At 42.2% G+C, this 26,504-nt stretch overlaps 1 protein-coding gene across 1 annotated transcript; it reads left to right on the plus strand.

Annotated features, from left to right (window-relative positions):
* The first annotated feature begins 5,126 nt into the window (after positions 1 to 5,126).
* RGN (regucalcin) lies at positions 5,127 to 26,133 on the plus strand. Its single transcript, XM_033409651.2, has 7 exons — positions 5,127 to 5,382; positions 7,211 to 7,391; positions 9,455 to 9,637; positions 22,662 to 22,877; positions 24,383 to 24,514; positions 24,876 to 25,030; positions 25,712 to 26,133. Exons 2-7 carry the CDS (start codon positions 7,223 to 7,225, stop codon positions 25,760 to 25,762), a joined length of 906 nt encoding a protein of 301 aa, XP_033265542.1. The 5' UTR covers positions 5,127 to 5,382; positions 7,211 to 7,222; the 3' UTR covers positions 25,763 to 26,133.
* The last annotated feature ends 371 nt before the right edge of the window (positions 26,134 to 26,504 follow it).

Raw genomic sequence — 26,504 nt, forward strand, 5'->3', positions numbered from 1 at the left:
CATAGCTACTGCTCTGAATTTAACTGTTTGCTGACAAAAATTTAATCTTTTTTCTTTTAAACACCTCTGAGAAGGTACGTTTCCTTTTATAGGCCCCTTCTGGTTCTTAAGTTTCCCCCACATCATTAATCCCAAGCTTCAGTCACATAAAAATTGACCTCACATCAACAAAATGCTTCTACTGAGGTTACTACAACCCTATCAGCAAAACGTAGCCCGTAAGGAATGAGAACTAATATTAGCTACAAACATTTTTTTTTAATTTGACCGCACCACACAGATTGCAGGATCTTAGTTCCCCGACCAGGGATCGAACCCGGGACCCCAGCAGTGGAAGATTGGAGTCCTCACCACTTGACCGCAGGGAATTCCCTACAAACATTTGTTCTCTTCAGAGACACTCTTTTTGGGAACTGTTTACCTCCACTCGCGTTATCTGCGCATTTCAAGGGACATATAATTAGCTCATGCAAAATGATACTTATACTCCCAATAAAGTCTGTGCTCCATTGGGATACCATTTCTGAGGTGGACATCAGACTTACACCAACCTACCACACACTAACTTATCCAATATATTTGGGGTAATTGTTAGAGACTTTCAGATATTTAAAACTACCTCTCTTCCAGAGGATCAAATTTTCATGAAAAGAAGAGGGCAGGGGCTTCCCTGGTGGCGCAGTGGTTGAGAGTCCGCCTGCTGATGCAGGGGACACGGGTTTGTGCCCCGGTCTGGGAGGATCCCACATGCCGCGGAGCGGCTCGACCCGTGAGCCATGGCCGCGGGGCCTGCGCGTCCAGAGCCTGTGCTCCGCAACGGGAGAGGCCGCAACGGGAGAGGCCACAACAGTGAGAGGCCCGCGTACCGCAAAAAAAAAAAAAAAAAAGAAGAAGAGGGCAGCACAGCAGAATCAGGACAACTCCCAGAGAGATAACTGGCTCCTCCTGCATTCTCTGTGAGCTGCGGTTCCCACAGTGGTGAAAAGGTGGCCCCAAACCTGTCTCAGACCCTAACAGATGCCATAAATGACACAACTTCTACTCTAGAAGGCTTCCCCACCCCCAAAAAGTCTAAATTCTTTAGCCAGGCTGTCACGAGCAATCCGAGGAGCGAGTTAGCTTTAGCAATACCTCTTGCTGCACTTATATAAATACTGCAGGTCAAGTAGAACAATTTCTGATGAGGCTAAAAGAAAAAGGCACCTGGCTCTCTACAAGAGACCAGCTGAAACATGGGACATATTTCCATGGCCTGGGTTGGGTCATCTAGGCCCCTGTGTCCAGAGTCTATTACAAGGCTGAATCATCATCTTGTTTCTGGTAACTGCCTGTGGTGCTTTTGGCCGATGGATCCTGTCCAGAGTCGTAAATGCCACTGTGCAGCCCTTGTCACATCAGAAGATTCAACACCTCATCCTGCAACAAAAGGAGCAGGAGAGACTTGCCCAAGTCCTCCTGCAGACAATTTTCTCGGTGCCACCTCCAGATCAGCAATATCTCAGCAATGGTGATGATTAGAATATATAAATTCATGTCCTGTGGCCTGACCTCATCTGACCTTGGATGAAAGGGGGGGAATGAGAAAGAAATGCAGGCCCTGACATCCAGGAGCTGGTCTGGCACTCACAGCAAGGCCTTGGTGCTCTCCCGATGGACATGACCAATTTCACAGATTCCAAACATCAGACAAGGCCACTCTATGACTGTAATAGATCAAGACAAAAACTAGACTAATAAGCATTGTCCAAATTCCCCAAATGACTAAACATCACCCTCTTCTAGCTCATATGAATGGGTGCTGCTTCTTTATCAATCACTCCCTTCGCCTCACCTTTCTAGATAAGGATTAAGATACCCAATCATAGAATCACACCCACTTTCTGACAGCCTCCAATCCTTGGACTCTCCCCTCAAATCGTCTAACACAAGGCCACATCCCATAATAGAATCTAACACCTTCTTACCGAGACATCGCATGGTGTATATGTTCTCCTTCATGGCAAGGAATCAATGAACCCAGATTTGTGTGACTGGATGAAGAAATTAATGAATGAAGGGAATTATAATAAAAGATCCAGGACTTACCCTCTAAGAGCTCATAATGTAGCAGGAGAGACAGACAAACCAACAGTTCTCAGGCAGTGTGATGAGTATTATAATAAAATGTAAAGACAGGGTGCTGTACAAGTGACATGTCAGAGCCAGGGGTTTCAGTGAAGGCTTCCTGGTAGAGGGGACACTAGGGTGAATCTTAGGTAGGAGTTAGCCCAGTACAGAGGTAGGGGTTGGATTTAGTGGGAGGAAAAACGTGTCTAGGCAGAAAATAGAAAGTTCAAAGGCAAGAAGCAGAGAGACTATACAGCTAGACCATGACTGAGGTCAAGAAGGGACTACCAGCAAGTCTGCAGGGCCTTATATGCTTTTAGGTCCATTGAAGGGTGGTAGGATTAGATTGTATTTTATAAAGTTCAATAACCACATACTGTTATCAAAGTTAACAAATCATTTACCTCCAGATGTTAAGATGGATACAGCATCACTTTTATTGTATCGCCAAAAAGGCATAAATTGAATTAACCATGAGGAAAAAGCAAATAATCCCAAATTAAGGAACATTCTGCACATTGAACTCCAAAAATATCAATGTCATAAAAGAAAAAAAGGCTGAGGTGCTGTTCCAGGTTAAAGGAGACTAAACACAGCTAAACACAATGCTTTACCCTGGATTGGAATTGGGAACGAAATACTTTTTTTCTTTTGCTAGAAAGAACATTAGTGGGACAACTGATGAGACTCAGCTAGATAATACTGTATGGATGTTAATTGCCTGATCTTGGGAATTCCCTGGTGGTCCAGTGGTTAGGACTCTATGCTTTCACTGCGACTGTGAGCCCGGGTTCAATCCCTGTTCGGGGAACTAAGATTGCCACAAGCCACGTGGTGTGGCCAAAAAAAAAAAAAATTCCCTGATCTTGATAACTGTACTGTGGTTATATAAGAGAATGTCTTCAGGAAATGCACACCACAGTATTTAAAGGTAAAGGAGCACCATGTCTGTAACTAACTCTCAAACTGTTCATAAATATATATATATATATATATATATGTAAATGAGAGAAGGATAAAGCAAATGTGGTAAACTGTTAACATTTGGGGTATCTAGATGAAGGGTAGTCATGAATTCTTTATATTATTCCTGCAACTTTTCTGTAAGACTGAAATTTTTTCAAAATATAGTTACCCCTTCCCTACAAAACAAAAAAAAATGCATGTAGTTGAACAAGCTCTATGTGTCAGTACTGTGGTGGGACCTGGGAAGGAGAGGGTAAATAAGATGCATCCCCTGCTCTATAGGACTCATGGTCCAGCAGGCCATCTTGGCAGCAGATCCAAAGGTGAGACAAGACCTCCAAGAAGATGACAACAATTTGGGCAAGAAATGGGGAAGGCCTGAATGAATTAGGGCAGTGCCAACGTAGCTGGAAGGACATCAAAGGGACAATATTTATGATCTGGTGACTAACTGGACTTGAGGTAGGGAATAAGAGAAGTCTAGTGAGGTGTCTGGGCTTCTTACACAGTCCATTGGCTGGACCATGGTCCCAGTCACCAAGACAGAGTGCTCACGCAGTTTGTGGAGAGTAATGGGATTGAGTTTGGACAGCTCAGTGGTGCTGTTAAGTAGAGGGTTTGAGCTACAGGACTGTAGTTTAGGGGAAAGATCTGAGCTGAGATATATTTGGAGGAGTCATCAGCATTGAGGAGTTAGAGGAAGCCACGAGATAAGAAGAAGGCACAAGAGAACCCCAACATCTGGAGATCGCAGTCCCAGTCTTTGCCTCACCCAAGAAAATGTCCTTCAAGTTCTTACTTTTCTACCGATGGTTTGGGCTCTTTGCCAGATTTTTCCCAGCTGGATGTGTGGCTTTCGGAGGTTCCTCACTTTGTAGACTTCCTTCCCACACGTAAATGGGGACATGGGAGAGTAGTTGTCTTAAGTACCTCCCGGTGTGAAGGCGAAATAATTGAGGTCATAAACACCAGTTATTCTAAGTACTGACCGTAAACTGAACTGAGATTGCTCCAGCCATCTCCTGCCTGTGCCTTTAGGTATTGATTTCTGGTTCTTCCTCCTTAGTGAATTAAAGGAAATTAGAATGCCACAATGATTGTGATTTGAGTGCGATTTGATAGTGCAGATGGCAAAGAATGGGACACTTGATTGAGAGATATAAATAATGAGGTAACACTGACCTTGGATTCAACACGTACAATAAAATGCATAAATCTCAAGCGTGGCACTGGATGGTTTTTGACAGTACATACACCTGTGCAACTCACGCCTCCATCAGGTTACAGAACAGCTCCATCACCCCAGAAAATTCCCTCAACTCCCCTTCACAGTTAATACCTGACTTGCATCCCTCAGGAGCAGCCACCATTCTGTTTGCCTCCCTCCCTTAATTTTATTTTTTAATGTTTTAAACTTGAGGGTTATTTAGAGAAAGTATGGATGGTCAGGTGTCAGAGCCAGGAATGCATTTAGGCTCTCAATGGAGAATGTGAAACTGAGTGCAGTTTAGGAATATTTATTCCACAGGATTTTTTTTTTTATTGAGGTATAGTTGATGTACGTTTCAGATGTACAGCATAGTGATTCACAATTTTTAAAGTTTATATTCCACTTATAGTTATTATAAAATATTGGCTATAGTCCCTGTGCTGTACAATATTTCCTTGTATCTTATTTATTTTATACATAGTAGTTTGTGCCTCTTACTCCCCTACCTCTACCTTGCCCCTCCCCCCTTCCCTCTCCCCACTGGTAACCACTAGTTTGTTCTCTGTGTCTGTGAGTCTGCTTCTTTGTGTTATATTCATTAGTTTGTTGTATTTTTTAGATTCCATCTATAAGTGATATTACACAGGATTTCTCTTTCTCTGTCTGACTTATTTCACTAAGCATCAAATAAATCCTCTCCTCTTGCCCCACCAAAAACGTTTTGCAATAGTTGGCCTCCAGCTGACTCTTCTCCACTAGGAAAATAGGATTTGTTTAACTGTTTGAACTTTCCTTTAGAACCTGTTTGTGTTTAACCGGACCCTCGACCCAATCTCTCGGTGAGGCATTTGGATAACATTTTTTGGTTAAGTCAGAGATTACGTTTAGCTATCCGTCCAAACTCCAAAGCTTAGGTTCACTGGACTCCAAGCCTCTATCCCACCTCCCTGCCCCAGCGGGCTTTGCTGGATTCTTCCTGCCGAGGAGGAGGGAAGGCGTGGAGGGAATCGGTTCCCACCCACAGCTCCGGCCGGGTGACTCTCCACCGCGGGCCCTGCTCTGCCACCTGACCTCTGAGCCACCTGCAAGTCATCAGGCTGGTGAGTGTCCTGCTCAGGCCGGCCTCCCCGCCCCCTCCCTGGAGAGGGGACATCTGGCGACAGCCAGCCCCACCCCCAAACCCGCGCGGCTGAAAGGAGACCGACCCCCTCTGCCACCCGGGGACCCGCGCCCCACTCGGCCGGCCGGGGCTGGGGAGGAGGCGGGCACAACCTTCAGCTTCCCCGCGGCACCCTAGGCCGCGGCTGCGCCGCCAGCCGGTACCGGGCCCGCGCCCGCACAGGTGGCCCGAGCAGAAAAGGGACATTTGCCAGACACCCCCTCCCCCCGGCTTGCACCACGGAGCGTGGGGTTAAAAGTTGCGATTGCAAAAGTCCTGCGTCTGATCTTGGGCCTTATCTCAGATTGACAGCAGGAAGGCCTTTAGAACCTCTGCCAATTTTTAACAGCCAGTGAGGACTGCAAATGCTACAGCGCTGGCAGGCAGCATTTGAGGACGATTTGAGCTGTGTTTCTTAAAAAAAAAAAAAGCGATTTATCGAAGGTAATATTAAACCAAAGATTATTTTCCCCTACCATTAATTTGCCCATCCATGTGTGGGACCAGTGACTTCAAATCAGGTAATTGTCAAGGAGAAGGGTGAAGATGCAGGCAGTTTTGATCACCATCAGGACACAGTCTGGGAAAGAGAGAATGCTCTTGAAAGTTGTCTGTCTTTCCTCTCCCACGTGGGTTTCTTAAGTAAGGATTTTTTCTTTTCTGATTATTTTTCTTTTTCTTCTACCTGTTCGCTGGTCACAGCCTCTGGCCTAAAGTCCCAGCATAGAATGTTCCTGCCTATGGAGTTCAAGACTCCTTGCCAAACTGGCATGGTGCCTTCCTAGGCAGCAAGAAATAGCTGAGGGGCTGTCATTTCCTACAGTGGTGCCCCAACAATGTCCTTTTCTCCCCCCTTTCCATTGTCTGAATTTGAAAATGGATGTTATAGAGAACAGACTGGTGGTTGCCAAGGGACAGGGGGCTGGGGGAGGGATGGAGTGGGAGGTTGGGATTAGCAGATGTAAGCTTTTATATATAAGATGGATAAACAACAAGGTCCTACTGTATAGCACAGGGAACTATATTCAACATCTTATGAAAAACCATAATGGAAAAGAATATATTAAAAAAAGAATGTATATATATATATATATATATATATATATATATAAACTGAATCACTTTGCTGTACAGCAGTAATTAACACAACATTGTAAATCAACTATACTTAAATTAAAAAAAGAATATGGATGTTATTTCTACTTTAGTGTATTATCACTGATGAACTGCATTTCGAAAAATGCAGTTCAGAAAAGTGCAGAGCAGGAAGATTGGCCTTTGGGCCGTTAGAGAAGGAAATCAACACCATGCAACGGATGGGAAGGGCAGCAGGAGAAGGATGCTCAGAGGGCCACCAATGAGGTAGTTTCCCACCCCCTGACCCGCCTTGGGGGCTTGGGTGCTGGCATAAAGGCAGCCTTGCCTTGTAGAAGCAGCCAGCTCTCTCTGGGGGTCACTAGCGCCAAGGTGTGGATGTTGGAGTGTTGCTTTTTCTCTCTCTCTTTTTAAGAGAAACCTTGAAAAAAAAAAAAAAGCACCGGTAAGTTGATTGAAGATGTCTTGTGTTATGGCCTATCAGCTCTTTCTTCATTTTTATCTGTCTCCTCCTGCCACATTGCGTATTTTGTTCTGATCTGGGGAAAGTGTGTCCAGCTTTTCCAGTTCTGATTTTAAAAACTCAATCTGTATTGGGATCTTACCAGCGTCTTAGGTGTTTTGCTGAATTTGCTCCATGCAATGACATTTCACTTTATCTCTGTTGTCTTCAGTAAATCTCTCCCATGACAATGTCTTCCGCTAAGATTGAGTGTGTTTTGCGGGAGAACTGGCGCTGCGGTGAGTCTCCAGTCTGGGAGGAGGCATCCAACTCTCTGCTCTTCGTAGATATTCCTGCAAAAAAGGTTTGCCGGTGGGATTCGCTCAGCAAGGAAGTGCAGCAAGTGACCGTGGGTAAGGATGAAGGATGGGCTTGGATCTGCCCAGACAGCCTTCTCTTCCCTGGGGAGGCGCGGTCACCTAATGTGTCATTCCTCCGGAACCTTCTTGTTAAAGCGTACTGAATATGCTTGAAAACTGTTGGATTGTCATCCTTTCTGTGTCCCCCACTTTGACCCAGGAGTAAAATCTGGATGGTCAATACTTTCCTCTTCCCCTGCGGGTGCCGGGCAACATTCCCCATTATGTTTTGGATGGTGAGTCACGGTAGGATCTTTCCTTCATACCTTCAGTTAACAGCCGTGAAAGTTGGAGACCCGGTTTGTGGCACAGCAAAGGTTATCTACCTTGGGTCAGGCCAAGGCCTTAATTTGAAAAACAAAATAATAATAATAACAACAGATATATCCCCTCTTTGTGCAAAGAGGAGCTTTTGGACTTAGAAAGCATTAACCGGGGCTTTCTGTTCACTGTTCAAAACAGGATTCACAAAGGAATTTCGAGTGCATTGGAGTATGATTCTGTTAATGGCCCTGTGATTTCCCATGGAGGGGTTTATCACATTTTATGGCCCAAGGATATGGGCTTGACTAGAGATAAAGAAGTTTCTTCTTTTCATTATTGTGTTCCTGGGAAAGAGATACCAGGAATTCCTGTGACCTCAGGACACACTCAACCCAGAACTGGGGACCTTTTTTTCTTAGATGAGAGGGAACAGCTTTTAATTCACTCACGGACATGACTGTGGCTCGAGGCAAAATGACTGTGACCCACTGTGATCAGACTTGGGGGAGGGACCCATCACCTTCCCTAGTCTCTCTTTCCCAATATGCACACATTAGGGATATATTCCTACCCCTAATCTTCAAAACAAAAACAAAACAAACAACCCCCCCACAAACCCTGGGAAGGGCTTGTGGTGTCCACAGCAGCTTAAAAGCTAACAGAAGCCTCAGGCCACAGGTTGGGATCCCTGATGAGGATATGACGCTCCTACTAGTGTCTTGCACATTCCCTGGGACCCTCCACGGCTCCAATCAACTTCCGCACGGGGCACCAAGCGTCTTGCACTGAATAGATGCTTAGGAAATGTTTTCACAATAAAGTCTGTCAATTTGTTTCCTGTGAGTACTCACCATGGTAATCCATCTCTCCACTTAAAAAAAAGTTTCCTTATATGTGGAAAAATGTTAAACCCAGAAAACCTAAAATTTAAATATACAAAATATAGTAGTATAAGGAAGACGTGATTTTTTAAATCATTGCATCTACATTTCTTTTACTATTTATTTTTATTTATTTGGTTGTGTCGGGTCTTAGTTGCTGCAGGCGGGCTCCCTAGTTGTGGCTTGCCGGCTCCTTAGTCACAGCACGTGGGCTCCTTAGTTGCGGTATGCATGTGGGATCTACTTCCCTGACCAGGGAACGAACCCGGGCCCCTGCATTGGGAGCGCAGAGTCTTATCCACTGTGCCACCAGGGAAGTCCCTCTATTATTTTTTAATCATGCTTACTTCCAAAAAGGATTTAAGAAGCAATTTTCAATTAAATACATACAAAACAGGGTACCTTTAACAAGACAAGTCCTAATTTTAAAAAAAAAAAAAAAGACAAGCCCTGTACTTGAGGGAGAGAGAGATGTCACAAAACCCAGTTGCTGGAACTAAACACAGTTTGTGTCCCTGCATTTCCTGAAGATCAGGCAAACTGAGCATTGCTTGCTCTGTGACAACTGCCCTGGTTTACACACCACCCCCTTAGGAACCTCTCCTCTGAACTTGCTGTGGCATCTGCCCCAGTGTATGGTGGCTGCTGTGATTTGACTTCTCTGCTTCTCCTGCTAGACTCGGAGCTTCCAGAGGAGTTGGGTTTCATTCATGTTTACATCCATGCTGCCCGGAACAGCACACGGAGTTCATGGTCAACGAATATACTGGGTTATGTAACCTTCACTGTTCAACAGAGAGGAGGGAGCACTCCCCTTGTCAAAAGAGCTGCAACCTCTTAGAGATGCCGGGTGGTGTGATGGACACAGTGTGACTACTGGCTGCCCCCTGACTGCTGCTTTTACCTCTGCAGATGCCCCAGTCAGCTCTGTGGCCCTTTGCCAGTCAGGAGGCTATGTCGCCACAGTTGGAACAAAGTTCTGTGCTTTGAACTGGGAAGATCAATCAGCAGTTGTCTTGGCCACGGTAGATAAAGACAAGAAAAACAATCGATTCAATGACGGGAAGGTGGATCCCGCTGGGAGATACTTTGCCGGTATGATTTACCTTTAGCACCTACTTACTGAGCTTTGGGGAAGACCAGAATGTGACTTACAAAAGCCTCACAGCTGCAGTAGTAAAATAAGTGTTCATAACGGGTCTGGGGTTCTTCTTTCATTATTACTTAAGTCACTTGTATCCAAAAAAAAAAAAAAATCCCATGAGAAACACTTCATAGATATCCCTTTCAACTGTTGTCTCTAGCAGACTAAAATTTGTATTGTATTTTTGTAGTTTAAATGAGTTTTTTTTTAACATCTTTATTGGGGTATAATTGCTTTACAATGGTGTGTTAGTTTCTGCTTTATAACAAAGTGAATCAGTTATACATATGTTCCCATATCTCTTCCCTCTTGCATCTCCCTCCCTCCCACCCTCCCTATCCCACCCCTCCAGGCGGTCACAAAGCACTGAGCTGATATCCCTGTGCTATGCGGCTGCTTCCCACTAGCTATCTACCTTATGTTTGGTAGTGTATATATGTCCATGCCTCTCTCTCGCTTTGTCACAGCTTACCCTTCCCCCTCCCCATAGCCTCAAGTCCATTCCCCAGTAGGTCTGTGTCTTTATTCCTGTCTTACCTCTGGGTTCTTCATAGCATTTTTTCCCCTTAAATTCCATATATAAGTGTTAGCATATGGTATTTGTCTTTTTCTGACTTACTTCGCTCTGTATGACAGACTCTAGGTCTATCCACCTCATTACAAATAGCTCAATTTCGTTTCTTTTTATGGCTGAGTAATATTCCATTGTATATATGTGCCACATCTTCTTTATCCATTCATCTGATGATGGGCACTTAGGTTGATTCCATCTCCGGGCTATTGTAATTGAGCTGCAATGAACACTTTGGTTCATGACTCTTTTTGAATTATGGTTTTCTCAGGGTATATGCCCAGTAGTGGGATTGCTGGGTCATATGGTAGTTCTATTTGTAGTTTTTTAAGGAACCTCCATACTGTTCTCCATAGTGGCTGTACCAATTCAGATTCCCACCAGCAGTGCAAGAGTGTTCCCTTTTCTCCACACCCTCTCCAGCATTTATTGTTTCTAGGTTTTGTGATGATGGCCATTCTGACTGGTGTGAGATGATATCTCATTGTAGTTTTGATTTGCATTTCCCTAATGATTAATGATGTTGAGCATTCTTTCATGTGTTTGTTGGCAGTCTCTATATATTCTTTGGAGAAATGTCTATTTAGGTCTTCTGACCATTTTTGGATTGGGTTGTTTGTTTTTTTGTTGTTAAACTGCATGAGCTGCTTGTAAATTTTAGAAATTAATCCTTTGTGAGTTGCTTCATTTGCAAATATTTTCTCCCATTCTGAGGGCTGTCTTTTGGTCTTGTTTATGGTTTCCTTTGCTGTGCAAAAGCTTTGAAGTTTCATTAGGTCCCATTTGTTTATGTTTGTTTTTATTTCCATTTCTCTAGGAGGTGGGTCAGAAAGGATCTTGCTGTGATTTATGTCATAGAGTGTTCTGCCTATGTTTTCCTCTAAGAGTTTGATAGTTTCTGGCCTTACATTTAGGTCTTTAATCCATTTTGAGCTTATTTTTGTATATGGTGTTAGGGAGTGATCTAATCTCATACTTTTACATATACCTGTCCAGTCTTCCCAGCACCACTTATTGAAGAGGCTGTCCTTTCTCCACTGTACATTCCTGCCTCATTTATCAATGATAAGGGGACCATATGTGCCTGGGTTTATCTCTGGGCTTTCTATCCTGTTCCATTGATCTGTCTTTCTGTTTTTGTGCCAGTACCATACTGTCTTGATTACTGTAGCTTTGTAGTATAGTCTGAAGTTAGAGAGCCTGATTCCTTCAGCTCCGCTTTTCGTTCTCAAGATTGCTTTGGCTATTTGGGGTCTTTTGTGTTTCCATACAAATTGTGAAATTTTTTGTTCTAGTTCTGTGAAAAATGCCAGTGGTAGTTTGATAGGGATTGCATTGAATCTGTAGATTGCTTTGGGTAGTAGAGTCATTTTCACAGTCTTGATACTTCCAATCCAAGAACATGGTATATCTCTCCATCTATTTGTATCACCTTTAATTTCTTTCATCAGTGTCTTATAATTTTCTGCATATAGGTCTTTTGTCTCCTTAGGTAGGTTTGTTCCTAGATATTTTACTCTTTTTGTTGCAATGGTAAATGGGAGTGTTTTCTTGATTTCACTTTCAGATTTTTCATCATTAGTGTATACGAATGCCAGAGATTTCTGTGCATTAATTTTGTATCCTGCAACTTTACCAAATTCATTGATTAGCTCTAGTCATTTTCTGGTAGCATCTTTAGGATTCTCTATGTACAGTATCATGTCATCTGCAAACAGTGACAGCTTTACTTCTTCTTTTCCGATTTGGATTCCTTTTATTGCCTTTTCTTCTCTGATTGCTGTGGCTAAAACTTCCAAAACTATGTTGAATAAGAGTGGTGAGAGTAGGCAACCTTGTCTTGTTCCTGATCTTAGTGGAAATGCTTTCAGTTTTTCACCATTGAGGATGATGTTGGCTGTGGGTTTGTCATATATGGCCTTTATTATGTTGAGGAAAGTTCCCTCTATGCCTACTTTCTGCAGCGTTTTTATCATAAATGGGTGTTGAACTTTGTCGAAAGCTTTCTCTGCATCTATTGAGATGATCATATGGTTTCCTCCTTCAATTTGTTAATATGGTTTATCACATTGATTGATTTGCGTATATTGAAGAACCCTTGCATTCCTGGAATAAACCCCACTTGATCATGGTGTATGATCCTTTTAATGTGCTGTTGGATTCTGTTTGCTAGTATTTTGTTAAGGATTTTTGCATCTATGTTCATCAGTGATATTGGCCTGTAGTATTCTTTCTTTGTGACATCCTTGTCTGGTTTTGGTATCAAGGTGATGGTGGCCTTGTAGAATGAGTTTGGGAGTGTTCCTCCCTCTGCTGTATTTTGGAAGAGTTTGAGAAGGATAGGTGTTAGGTCTTCTCTAAATGTTTGACAGAATTCGCCTGTGAAGCCATCTGGTCCTGGGCTTTCGTTTGTTGGAAGATTTTTAATCACAGTTTCAATTTCATTGCTTGTGATTGGTCTGTTCATATTTTCTATTTCTTCCTGATTCAGTCTTGGCAGGTTGTGCATTTCTAAGAATTTGTCAATTTCTTCCAGGTTGTCCATTTTATTGGCATAGAGTTGCTTGTAATAATCTCTCATGATCTTTTGTTATTTCTGCAGTGTCAGTTGTTACTTCTCCTTTTTCATTTCTAATTCTATTGATTTGAGTCTTCTCCCTTTTTTTCTTGATGAGTCTGGATAATGGTTTATCAATTTTGTTTATCTTCTCAAAGAACCAACTTTTAGTTTTATTGATCTTTGCTATCGTTTCCTTCATTTCTTTTTCATTTATTTCTGATCTGATTTTTATGATTTCTTTCCTTCTGCTAACTTTGGGGTTCTCTTGTTCTTCTTTCTCTAATTGCTTTAGGTGCAAGGTTAGGTTGTTTATTCAAGATGTTTCCTGTTTCTTAAGGTAGGATTGTATTGCTATAAACTTCCCTGTTAAAACTGCTTTTGCTGCATCCCATAGGTTTTGGGTCATCGTGTCTCCATTGTCATTTGTTTCTAGGTATTTTTTGATTTCCTCTTTGATTTCTTCAGTGATCACTTCATTATTAAGTAGTGTATTGTTTAGCCTCCATGTGTTTGTATTTTTTACAGATTTTTCCTGTAATTGATATCTAGTCTCATAGCATTGTGGTCGGAAAACATACTTGATACAATTTCAATTTTCTTAAATTTACCAAGGCTTGATTTGTGACCCAAGATATGCTCTATCCTGGAGAATGTTGCATGAGCACTTGAGAAAAATGTGTATTCTGTTGTTTTTGGATGGAATGTCCTATAAATATCAATTAAGTCCATCTTGTTTAATGTATCATTTAAAGCTTGTGTTTCCTTATTTATTTTCATTTTGGATGATCTGTCCATTGGTGAAAGTGGGGTGTTAAAGTCCCCTACTATGAATGTGTTACTGTCGATTTCCCCTTTTATGGCTGTTAGTATTTGCCTTATGTATTGAGGTGCTCCTATGTTGGGTGCATAAATATTTACAATTGTTATATCTTCTTCTTGGATCGATCCCTTGATCATTATGTAGTGTCCTTCTTTGTCTCTTCTAACAGTCTTTTATTTTAAAGTCTATTTTGTCTGATATGAGAATTGCTCCTCCAGCTTTCTTTTGGTTTCCATTTGCATGGAATATCTTTTTCCATCCCCTTACTTTCAGTCTGTATGTGTCTCTAGGTCTGAAGTGGGTCTCTTGCAGACAGCATATATATGGGTCTTGTTTTTCTATCCATTCAGCCAATCTGTATCTTTTCGTGGGAGCATTTAGTCCATTTACATTTAAGGTAATTATCGATATGTATGTTCCTATTCCCATTTTCTAAATTGTTTTGAGTTCGTTATTGTAGGTCTTTTCCTTCTCTTGTGTTTCTTGCCTAGAGAAGTTCCTTTAGCATTTGTTCTAAAGCTGGTTTGGTGGTGCTAAACTCTCTCAGCTTTTGCTTGTCTGTAAAGGTTTTAATTTCTCCATCAAATCTGAATGAGATCCTTGCTGGGTAGAGTAATCTTGGTTGCAGGTTTTTGTCCTTCATCACTTTAAATATGTCCTGCCAGTCCCTTCTGGTTTGCAGAGTTTCTGCTGAAAGATCAGCTGTTAACCTTATGGGGATTCCCTTGTGTGTTATTTGTTGTTTTTCCCTTGCTCCTTTTAATATGCTTTCTTTGTATTTAATTTTTGACAGTTTGATTAATATGTGTCTTGGAGTATTTCTCCTTGGATTTATCCTGTATGGGACTCTCTGTGCTTCCTGGATTTGATTAACTATTTCCTTTCCCATATCAGGGAAATTTTCAACTATAATCTCTTCAAATATTTTCTCAGTCCCTTTCTTTTTCTCTTCTTCTTCTGCAACCCCTATAATTCGAATGTTGGTGTGTTTAATGTTGTCCCAGAGGTCTCTGAGACTGTCCTCAGTTCTTTTCATTCTTTTTTCTTTATTCTGCTCTGCAGTAGTTATTTCCACTATTTTATCTCCCAGGTCAATTATCCGTTCTTCTGCCTCAGTTATTCTGTTATTGATCCCATCTAGAGTATTTTTCATTTCATTTATTGTGTTGTTCATCGTTGTTTGTGTCATCTTTAGTTCTTCTAGTTCCTTGTTAAATGTTTCTTGCATTTTGTCTATTCTATTTCCAAGATTTTGGATCATCTTTACTATCATTATTCTGAATTCTTTTTCAGGTAGACTGCCTATTTCCTCTTCATTTGTTAGGTCTGGTGGGTTTTTATCTTGCTCCTTCATCTGCTGTGTGTTTTTCTGTGTTCTCATTTTGTTTATCTTACTTTGTTTGGGGTCTCCTTTTTGCAGGCTGCAGGTTCGTAGTTCCCGTTGTTTTTGGTGTCTGTCCCCAGTGACTAAGGTTGGTTCAGTGTGTTGTGTAGGCTTCCTGGTGGAGGGGACCAGTGCCTGTGTTCTGGTGGATGAGGCTGGATCTTGTGTTTCTGGTGGGCAGGTCCACGTCTGGTGGTGTGTTTTGGGGTGTCTGTGGACTTATTATGAGTTTAGGCAGCCTCTCTGCTAATGGGTGGGTTAGTGTTCCTGTCTTGCTATTTGTTTGGCATAGGGTGTCCAGCACTGTAGCTTGCTGGTCGTTGAGTGAAGCTGGATGCTGGTGTTGAGATGGAGATCTCTGGGAGATTTTCGCCATTTAATATTATGTGGAGCTGGGAGGTCTCTTGTGGACCAGTGTCCTGAAGTTGGCTCTCCCACCTCAGAGGCACAGCACTGACTCCTGGCTGGAGCACCAAGAGCCTTTCATCCACACGGCTCAGAATAAAAGGGAGAAAAAGTAGAAAGAAAGAATTAGTAGTAGTAGAAAGAAAGAAAGAAAGGAGGGAGGGAGGGAGCAAGGAAGGAGGGAAGGAAGGAAAAAAGAAAGAAAGAAGGAAGATAAAGTAAAATAAAGTAAGATAAAATATAATAAAGTTATTAAAATAAAAAATAATTATTAAGAAAAAAAACGGACAGATAGAACCCTGGGACAAATGGTGGAAGCAAAGCTATACAGACAAAATCTCACACAGAAGTATACACATACACACTCACAAAAAGAGGAAAAGGGGAAAAAATTATAAGTCTTGCTCTCAAAGTCCACCTCCTCAATTTGGGATGATTCGTTGTCTATTCATGTATTCCACAGATGCAGGTACATCAAGTTGATTGTGGAGCTTTAATCCGCTGCTCCTGAGGCTGCTGGGAGAGATTTCCCCTTCTCTTTGTTCTCACAGCTCACAGGGGCTCAGCTTTGGATTTGGCCCCGCCTCTGCGTGTAGGTCGCCGGAGGGCATCTGTTCTTCGCTCAGACAGGATGTGGTTAAAGGAGCCGCTGATTCGGGGGCTCTGGCTCACTCAGGCCGGGGGGGAGGGAGGGTCACGGAGTGCGGGGCGGGCCTGCGGCGGCAGAGGCCAGCGTGAGGCCAGCGTGACGTTGCACCCGCCAGAGGCGCGCCATGCGTTCTCCTGAGGAAGTTGTTCCTGGATCCCGGGAACCTGGTAGTGGCGGGCTGCACAGGCTCCCCAGAAGGGGGGTGTGGATAGTGACCTGTGCTCACACACAGGCTTCTTGCTGGCGGCAGCAGCAGCCTTGGCGTCTCATGCCCGTCTCTGGGGTCCATGCTTTTAGCCGCGGCTCACGCTCGTCTCTGGAGCTCCTTTAAGCAGCGCTCTTAATCCCCTCTCCTCGCGCACCAGGAAACAAAGAGGGAAGAAAAAGTCTCTTGCCTCTTCGGCAGCTCCAGATTTTTCCCCGGACTCCATCCCGGCTAGCTGTGGTGCACTAACCCCCTGCAGGCTGTGTTCACGCCGCCAACCCCAGTCCTCTCCCTGTGCTCTGACCGAAGCCCGAGCCTCAGCTCCCAGCCCCGCCCGCTCTGGCGGGTGAGCCGACAAGCCTCTCGGGCTGGTGAGTGCCGGTCGGCACCGATCCTCTGTGCGGGAATCTCCCCGCTTTGCCCTCCGCACCCCTGTGGCTGCGCTCTCCTCCAGCTCCAAAGCTTTCCGCTCCGCCACCCGCAGTCTCGGCCCGTGAGGGGGCTTCCTACTGTGTGAAAACCTTTCCTCCTTCACAGCTCCCTCCCACTGGTGCAGGTCCCGTCCCTATCATTTTGTCTCTGTTTTTATCTTTTTTCTTTTTCCCTACCCAGGTACGTGGGGAGTTTCTTGCCTTTGGGGAGGTCTGAGGTCTTCTGCCAGCGTTCAGTAGGTGTTCTGTAGGAGTTGATCCACGTGTAGATGTATTTCTGATGTATCTGCTAGTGTTGGAGGTTCTCCTGCAGAGGCAGGGGGTGGCTGTGGCTCACCGTGGGGACAAGGACACTGGCAGCAGAAGTTCTGGGAAGTACTCCTTGGCGTGAGCTCTGCCAGCGTCTCGACATTGCCATTTTTGAAGACTACAATCTCGCCCAACTCCCCTCTTTTTTAACAGAACTTTCCTCATGTTTTTGCGTCTAATGTTTCCTTGTGATTAGATTGATGCTATATATTCATGGCTGGAATCACTGCATAGGTGCTGTTCTGTCCTTCTCGGGGTATCCCGTCTGGATACCATCTGTCCCTCATTGGTGATGTCAGTTTTGATCACCCAGTTGAGGTCTTAGATTTCTCTACTACGTAGCTACTATTTTTAAATTGCAATTTATAAGCAGTTTGTGGGGTCTGTTAGTGATCTATTGCTGTGTTACAAATTACCCTGAAATTTAGTGGCTTAAAATAACAAACATATATTATCTCACATAGTTTCTGAAGGTCAAGAACCTGGGTCTGGCTTGGCTGCATGGTTCAAGGCTATGTCCTGAAGTTGCAGTCAAGCTGTTGGCTGGGGCTACAGCCTTGGAGGGAGCTGGAGTCTCTGAAGCGGCCTGGAGGATCTGCTTCAAATCTGACTTACATGGCAGGCAGTTGGCAGGAGGCTTCATTTCCTTACTGCGTGGGCCTCTCCATAGGACTGCCCGGGGCATGGCCTCCCCCAGAGCCAGTGATGAGAGGCAGAGAGAGAGAGAAAGAGAGAAAGCCCAAGATGGAAGCTACAGTCCTATTATAACCAATCTCAGAAGTGACATAGCATCACTTCTGCCATGAGCTATTGGTCACAAAATTATGGAGGGGACTAGACAAGGGTGTGAATACTGGGAGGCAGGGATCATTATGGGTCAACTTAGAGGCTGGCTACAACATGGGGAGATACTTTAAGTCCAAGCAAATATCCTGGTCCTCATCAAAATATCTTCCTTAGCTTTTACATTCCTTGATGATTCTCACTTGAAGCCATCTTTATTATGATGGCTGCAGAATGAGTTATATACAGATTTAAATGAATTTTAACTCTAAGTTTGAAATTAAATAATGCATTTCACATTTAGTTCTCATTTAGCTCCCATCCTAACAACCCTATAGTTAGCCAAAGTTGATTCTAAATCCCTGCTGTTTCCACCTCCCCACTCTTCCCCTCACATCATCAGCCATGCTGTCCTGGCTCCATTCTCTTTCTTTCTTTCTTCCTTTCTTTCTTTCTTCCTTTCTCTTTCTATCTCCTTCTTTCTTTCACTGTGCTGGGTCTTTGTTGCGGCATGCAGGATCTTTAGTTGTGGCATGCGGGATCTTTTAGTTGCAGCATGTGAACTCTTAGTTGTGGCATGCATGTGGGATCTAGTTCCCTGAGCAGGGATCAAACCGGGGCCCCTGCATTGGGAGCATGGAGTCTTAGCCACTGGACTTCCAGGGAAGTTCCTCCATTCACTTTCAACATGGAAGGTAAGTAAGATCTGAGCAGGTGGTGTGGATTGTTTCCCATCTTCCTGGACTTTACACAACCATAGATCTAGTCCAGGACAGGTTGAAAGATTAAAGATGAGAATCCATTGGAAGCCCTTCTGCCAGTAATTTCTGCAGGATGAAGAAATATGATTGGATACTCTACCTCCTGTTGAAGTTGATTTTCTCTCTCCCTTATGGCTAGAAGTTTACAGCTCTGTGGACTTGGTGAGACAAAATTAAAATGCCCTCAGAGGCCTGAGTTCTTAGCCTGGAGTCCCCAATTCTTAACCTTTGCCCTCTGGAGACCCCTTAAAATGGTAGGCATCAGTGTGCATACATACTGGTCATGTGCATCTGTCAGAAGCACCTGAGAAACTTTTTCTAGAGAGAGTTTATAGATTTCAGCAGGTGTTGAGAGCTGTCCCTGGCCCAGAAAAGGGTGGGGTCATCTGATAGTCTGGATGGGGGTCTCTTAGTGGTGGGTAGTACCCTGAAGGTGTCCCAACACCCAAGGTCTCACCTGTCTGGGCTCACTACTAGATAATGATAAACCAGGGCTCCAGTTTCTTTCCCACTAAGGAAGAGCCCTTTCTAAGCAGTGGGGGATCCACATTCATGTTCCAGGCATCTCCTTTTGTGAGGCAGATAGTGGGGGAAGGGGGTGGGTGGGGGTGGAATAGAAATAATAGAAACAAACCCAACTGCCCTATAGCAAAAAAACAAGGAGGGAGGTCTGGCTTGCTGTTCAGGCTTCCCAGTTTCAGTCCATTTTCCTCTAACTCACTCTTCTTTCAGATAGAGCATGTTATAGTAAATGAGCTTTCCAATTTCTTCATTATGTTAAATTCTGCTCTATCCTCTGAGATCACACTCAAGTCTAAGTGCATATTCCATGGGCACATGAGAAGAATGTGTATTCTGCTGTTGTTGAATGGAGTGTTCTCTATAAATGTCACTTAAGTCCAGTTTGGTTAATGGTATTCAGTTCTTCTATTTCTTTGCTGATTTTCTATCTACTTGAGTCTATTACGGAGAAAGGGATGCTGACATCTCCGACCGGAATTATGGATCTGTGTGTTTCTCCTTTCAGTTCTGACTTTTGCCTTGTGTATTTTGAAGGTCTGTTGTTAAGCACATGCACATCTAGGATTATTATGTCTCCTTAGTGAAGTGACTATTTTCACAATATGTAGTTACTCCTATTTATCCCTGGTAGTTTTCTTTGCTCTAAGTATATCTTGTCTGATACTAACATAGCCTGTACAGTTTTTTTAAATTAATATTTGCATAGGATAGGTCTTTTCCCATCCTTTTACTTTTAAGCTACCTATGTCTCTTATATTTGAAGTGAGTTTCTTATAGACAGCATATAGTTCTATTTTCAAAAAGTTTATTCTGACATTATCTTAATTGATGTGTTTAGATTATTTACATTTAATGTAATTATTGATATGCTTTGAGTTAGATCCACCATTTTATTATTTGTTTTCTCTTCTTTCCCTCTGTATTTTTTGTTACTCTGTTTCCCCTTTCCTGCCTTCTTTTAGGTTATTTGAATATTTTTTAGAATGCAATTTTAATTTACTTATTGTGATTTTTCACTATATCTCTCTGTATAGTTTTTTAAGGGCTCCTGAATGGATTACAAATGTATAGTTAACTTTTAACAGTCTGTCTAGAACCAATATTTTACCACTTCAATTGACAATCACCCATTTATGTCATAGTTGTCTTTATATACATAGATTTAAAATCCCATCAGAAAATGTAATTTTTGCTTTCGATCATCAGAAATATTTTAAGGAACTAAAAGGAAGAATAGTCTATTATATTTACTCATATACGTGCTATTTCTATTGCTCTTTCTTCATTCCTGTTGTTTCTTTTGGTACTTCCCTTCTGTCTGAAGAATTTCCTTTAGCAATTCTTTTAGAACAAGTCTGCTGGCTATAAATTCTCTTAGTTTTACTTCACAGGAGAATGTCTTTATTTCACCTTCATTCTTTAAGGATATTTTCACTTGATATAAAATTCTAGGTTGACACATTATTTTTCTTTCAACAAATTAAAAATGTATCACTTTCTTCTGACCTCCACAGTTTCTCATGAAAAATCAACAGTCATTGAAATCATTATTCTCCTATATGTTGTATGTATGTCATTTTTCTTTCATTAATCTTAAGGATTTCTATCTAACTTAAGTTTGGTTGTTTGTTTTTTTTGGGTTTTTGTTTGTTCTTTTTTTTTTGCCATGCCACATGGGATGTGGCATCCTAGTTCCCTGACCAGGGATCAAACCCATGCCCCCTGCATTGGAAGCATGGAGTCCCAACCACTGGACTGCCAGGGAAGTTCCTATTTAACTTAAGTTTTTAGAAATTTGATTATGATGTGTCTGGGTATAGGTTTCTTTGGGCTTATCCTGTTTGGGGTTTGCTCAGCTTCTCAAATATATAGTCTTATGCTTTTCACCAAACTTGGAGAGTTTTGAGCCATTACTTCTTCAAATATTTTTTGGCCCTGTATTCTTTGTCCTCTTCTCTAGGAATCTAGTGACACATATGTTAGCTCTTTTGTTGTTGTCCCACAGGTCCCTAACACTCTATTTTTTTTCAGTCTTTTTTTCTCTCTGTTGTTCAGATTGGATAATTTCTTGATCTAGCATCAGATACACTGACTCTTTCCTCTGTCATCTCTATTCTGCTATTGAGTCCATCCAGTGGGTTTTTTATTTCATTAATTTTATTTTTCAGTTATAAAATTTTCACTTGGGGATTCTTTATATTTCTCCTCCTTTGCTGCTATTTTGAGTTTTGTTTTAAGACTTTGCAGATCGTTCATTTGAGCATTTTTATAAGAATTGCTTTAGTCTTTGTCAAGTAATTCCAACAACTGTGCCATCTCACTGTCTGCCTCTTGATTCGTTTTCCTATACGACTTGAGATTTTCATGCTTCTTTGTGTTGCCAAGTAACTTTGGATTGTATCCTGGACATTTTGACTATTACCTTATGAGATGCTGGGTCTTGTTTAAATCCTATGGAGAATGTTGATATATTCGTTTCAGTAAGCAATCTGTATGTTTAGGTTCAGATCACAAGTTCCATTTTCCACAAGTTCCTACTTTCTATTAGGTGCCATTAGGTGTGCCACTCAGTGGTCAGTCTGAGACCTAGAAGGAGTTCTATCCATTAGCTCCATTCTCCAAATCTTTAGCATGCTAATTAGAATCAGATCCATGCATGTACAAACAGATGAGCCCAGCAGATCACAAACAACTTTATGGGGTTGCATTCCTGAGCATCATCCCTCTTCTAGTACTTTCCAGCTTCCTGTAGCTTCTTTTCATTCCTCCAGTCAGAAACCACCCACTTCTATGACTGTTCTGCCTCCAGGGCCAAGTGGCAGGAGGGGAGAGAGAGAGAGAGAACATGAAAGCAACGGTGTTTGATCTGCCCTTTTGTCCCTGCAGCTTCACTAAATGCAGAGGAATGTTGCCTTCCCTCAGAGTTTTGATTCCTGTAGTTTCCTGTTGCTGACCTCTCTCTGCCTTTGCTACCCTCACTGCAGAATTGCCTGGGGGCTGGTGCATGAGAAAATGGAGAAAAAGGAGGAGAAAATAAGCAGGGGGTTTCTTCCACTCTCTCTCTGAGCCGTAGGAGTGTTTTCTGCTCCTTGCGCCAGATCTAGAGGTTTCTCTCGGACCTCTTTCTGCCTGCACCATGGTGCTCACTTCCAAGTTTCAAGCTGGGTTGAGTTCAGGCCAGGACATACTAGAGGATAAAATGGAGAGCTCAAGAACTCGCCACCAATTAGGTGATACTTCAAATTCTGTGTTCTTCTCTGAGCCGCCTGATAATTCACATTGCAGAGTTGTCAAATAGCTACGCCATGCATTTTGTCCAGGTCTTAGAGTTGTGCTCAGTGCGAGAAAATGAGGTTGGTGCAGATGTCTGGAACCAGAACCTCTCAAGGTAGTTTTAATTTGCATTATAAGCAAGGTAGTTGTCATTAAAAAAAAAAAACCCATAGGACCCAGATTGGGATTGTATAATAATTTCCTTGATTTCATCACAGGGAAGGAGTCCTGGTGAGAGAAGATGGTGCAGTGCGTGGGCGGGATGCTGTGCAGCTGAGCTCCATACTCTTTGGGTTTTGTAGGTACCATGGCTGAGGAAACAGCTCCAGCAGTTCTGGAGCGGCACCAAGGGTCCCTGTACTCCCTCTTTCCTGACCACCATGTGGAAAAGTACTTTGACCAGGTGGACATCTCCAATGGTTTGGATTGGTCTCTGGACCACAAAATCTTCTATTACATCGATAGCCTGTCCTACTCGGTGGATGCTTTTGACTATGACATGCAAACAGGGAAGATCTGTATGTACTTTTTCATTATTTTTCTTAATATTGCTGGTATTTTTTTCATATGCATATGACTAGCAGGCTGCCTCGCCCTTAACCCATTTGAAAAGGTCCTTACTTTTCAAAAAAGGAATGCCTAATGTTATGATTCCAATATTGTAATGATTACACAGACTTGACTCTGCTGCCAGTCAAGCCATGGCTCTCAGCACAACTAAATATGGCCACAGTTTGCATAATATGGCTAGATCCTTAATCCTTTTTCTCACAACCATCACTAGAAAGAGGCTCACTGTAAAACGGATCCTGTTCTACCAGCTGGTGCTTAAAGGCAAATAGTATACAGCAGAATGGGACAAAAGAACAGAAAATTAGAGTTTGGGGTTGATATTTCTTATTTGTACTTTAGTTAACTATAGGCAAGTGCTTAAAGACAAATTAACAACCTTTCATAATGGAAAAGTAAAAAAAGTAGTTGCAGATTGTTCAACTCCACCAACGGATCTAAATGAGCCATAGTTGGAAATTGGGAGGGAAGGAATTATTGGAAAGAATTTAAAAAGGAGTGCTTGAAACTTTCATGAAAGGTGCCAGACCACAAGAGCAAAACCAATCATAAAAATGACTTGAAAAAAATCATGAGTCTCATGTAGATTTAATCAGAGGCTAAATATTCCAGCACAGATGTTTTGCTTTGAAATATGTAGTGCTCTTTTTCATGACTGTTTTTACCCACTTTACTTACACATGGTTTTAACATTTTCCCCTTATACCTCAATCTGATTACTGTAATGACCTGGATTTTGTAGTGTAATGTTCCTCTGGATTTTGATGCTTGTTTTTTGTATATTATGATTCCCTTTAAGGCCGGCCAGTTGGTTTCAGAATACCCCTCTTTTCAGAAACAAGCTCTTCTAATATTTAGATGATTTTGGAGCATTTAGTTGGGCAGAAACAGAACTCATACACCTTGTTAGTTTTTGTGCGTGAACTGTTGGCAGCTCAAACCTGGGCCCTTGGCTGTGAGAGCGTGGAGTCCTAACCACTGTACCACCAGGGAATTCCCCAAAGTAGGCATTTTTTTGGAAGTAAAACAGCAAAGGTCTAACCACAGACAGAAGTGTGTCTGAGGTGGGCATGCAGGGCTTCAGTTCAGGTCCCTCAAAAATATCTTTTGTTATTTTATTAAGAATTCTGCTTTCTTTTTTCTCTCCTCCTCTGAAAGCTTAGGTAGCTATGTCTGTACCCAAACTAAAGGGAATGAATCCACCCCAAATCCTACAGTACAAATCCTTTGTTGAGGGGTGCCCACTCATGTTTTTAGACATTTTTAGAGTTAGGAATCCTCCTGAATCATCCCGCCTGTGGTACCCATTTGCCAGACACTGGATAAGCAGAAGCGATCAGTATTTATAATCAACTTGATTGCTCATTGTTTGATGCTCAGTATTGAGTGGCCTGTGGTTTTGGGGTGTGTGTGTGTGGTTGGTTTGTCTGTTTGTTTGTTTTTTTAACCATAGCCAACCGCAGAAGTGTTTACAAGCTGGAGAAAGAAGAACAAATCCCTGATGGAATGTGTATTGATGTTGAGGGGAAGCTCTGGGTGGCCTGTTACAATGGAGGAAGAGTGATCCGTTTGGATCCTGAGACAGGTAGGCCCACAGCAGAATGGAAAAAACCCGCCATGTCTGGAAAACACCAGACACTAGGGGCCAGAGAAATTTCATTACTAATAAAGTTATATAGAGATATATTCAAAGGTCTCAATTGGATGATTTTGGAAATAAAGGCCAAAGATATAGCCCAAAATGTTATAGTCAGAACTCTTTTTCCTGTAGAGGTAAATCTTTTTTGCCCAGAAGAAATTGTCAGGGAAGGTAGGTGAAATACCTGGGCAAAGTCTGACCTCCAAATCTTCTTTGAACTTTCCTATTGCTCCACAAGGGGTCCCGAAAAGTTGTGCGGGTGGAAATTTGCTAGAGCTAGACTTAAATGAAATATTTGGTGACCTAGGGAAAAGACTCCGAACTGTGAAGTTGCCTGTTGTTAAAACAACCTCATGCTGCTTCGGAGGGAAGGATTACTCTGAAATGTATGTGACCAGTGCCCGGGATGGGATGGACCCCGAGGGTCTACTGCAGCAACCTGAAGCTGGTGGAATTTTCAAGGTGATCTGGCTATATCTTTTATTTTGAGGGTGAGGTGGGAGATCTTCGGTTAAGTAACTGAATGATTGGTGCTTTTTCATACTTCCCAAATACAATTGTATTTGGCATTTAAGCTCATCATGCTAGACTTAAAAACATTTTATTGAGATTTTCTAGACCTGAAGTCCAGGACAATGTGTTTAGCCCACTTTGTACAGTGCTTTAAAATATTTTTTTGCTTCAGTGGTGTTTGAAATTCTATAAATCAGTAGAATAGGCTTGGAAAACCAGTGTTTGAAACACATTTATAAGATTAGTTGATTGTTTTGATGTTGCAAGAATATTTTCAGGTTCTTAACTTTTTTTGGCAGTGAAATAAACACTGATAAGAGTTATAGATCTCTTGAGCTGAAAAGAAATGTAGAAATCATCTGGCGCAAACCCCTTTCTTAACAGATGGGAAGAAGATAGAAATAAATTCAGTTTTCAATCCTAGTTGTAAATGGTTGCTAGTTGAATTATTATCTATGTGAATAATTGGGTTGGACCATAAATACCTAATCAAATAGTTCCTTTTTATTATAGGAAACAAAACAAGGATAATAGGTGGCTAAATATATTATTGTGGATCATAAAAATGTTTTTGGAGAATACTTGTGAATTACCTTGTATCAGAGTTTCTCTCTTTTCTTTTTTTAACAGATAACTGGCCTGGGGGTCAAAGGAATTCCTCCCTATCCCTATGCAGGATGAGTGACAGGCCTTCCTTCATAGTGGAAGAGACTTAGAAGACAACTAGAAAATTCTGGTGCTGAAATTTCAGTCTAGTTACAAAAAAAAATGAAGCAATGATATTAATAGGATTAAATTTTTAATTACAATTTTTAAAACATAGAGCATTTTTAACAAGGGGTGACAGGTGGTTTTGATAACATACTATAAGGCCTTCTGCAAAAGTGCTATAGAAATATAGAGGTGTTCAACCGTCAACCAGCCTCTTGATTCTTTGCAAATTGCTGGTGGAATCAGGGAAGGGGGAAGGAACCATATTTGTTCTTTACTCTGCATTCGATACTTACTATACCTAAAGCTTTAAAACATTAATAAATAGTAGTCTGGTAATGACTTGCTATGATTATGTTCCTTTTTATTTTCATCATAATCTTATAAAATATGCTGCAGTGCCGACCTACCTTCATATTACTTTTCCTGTATGTTATTTTACAAATTAAAATATTGCTGGAGGATAAGAATCAAACATTTTGGCAAAATCTATGGTTCCGACTGCCACCTAGTAGATGTAATGTATCACTTTGGAAAGAATACTTTAAAAAATAGCCTTATTGGGGCTTCCCTGGTGGCACAGTGGTTGAGAGTCCGCCTACCGATGCTGGGGACACGGGTTCGTGCCCTGGTCCGGGAAGATCCTACATGCCGCGGAGCGGCTGCGCCCGTGAGCCATGGCCGCTGGGCCTGCGCGTCCGGAGCCTGTGCT

The sequence above is a fragment of the Orcinus orca genome, chromosome X (assembly GCF_937001465.1).
Source record: "Orcinus orca chromosome X, mOrcOrc1.1, whole genome shotgun sequence".
NCBI lineage: Eukaryota > Metazoa > Chordata > Mammalia > Artiodactyla > Delphinidae > Orcinus > Orcinus orca.

What these genes read in the sequence shown, in the direction of transcription:
- RGN (XM_033409651.2), top strand. Translation starts at nt 7,223, where the DNA reads ATGACAATGTCTTCCGCTAAGATTGAGTGTGTTTTGCGGGAGAACTGG. An exon ending in AGTGCAGCAAGTGACCGTGG is followed by an intron (nt 7,392 to 9,454) that starts GTAAGGATGAAG and finishes TTACCTCTGCAG; the next exon opens with ATGCCCCAGTCAGCTCTGTG. An exon ending in CGCTGGGAGATACTTTGCCG is followed by an intron (nt 9,638 to 22,661) that starts GTATGATTTACC and finishes TGGGTTTTGTAG; the next exon opens with GTACCATGGCTGAGGAAACA.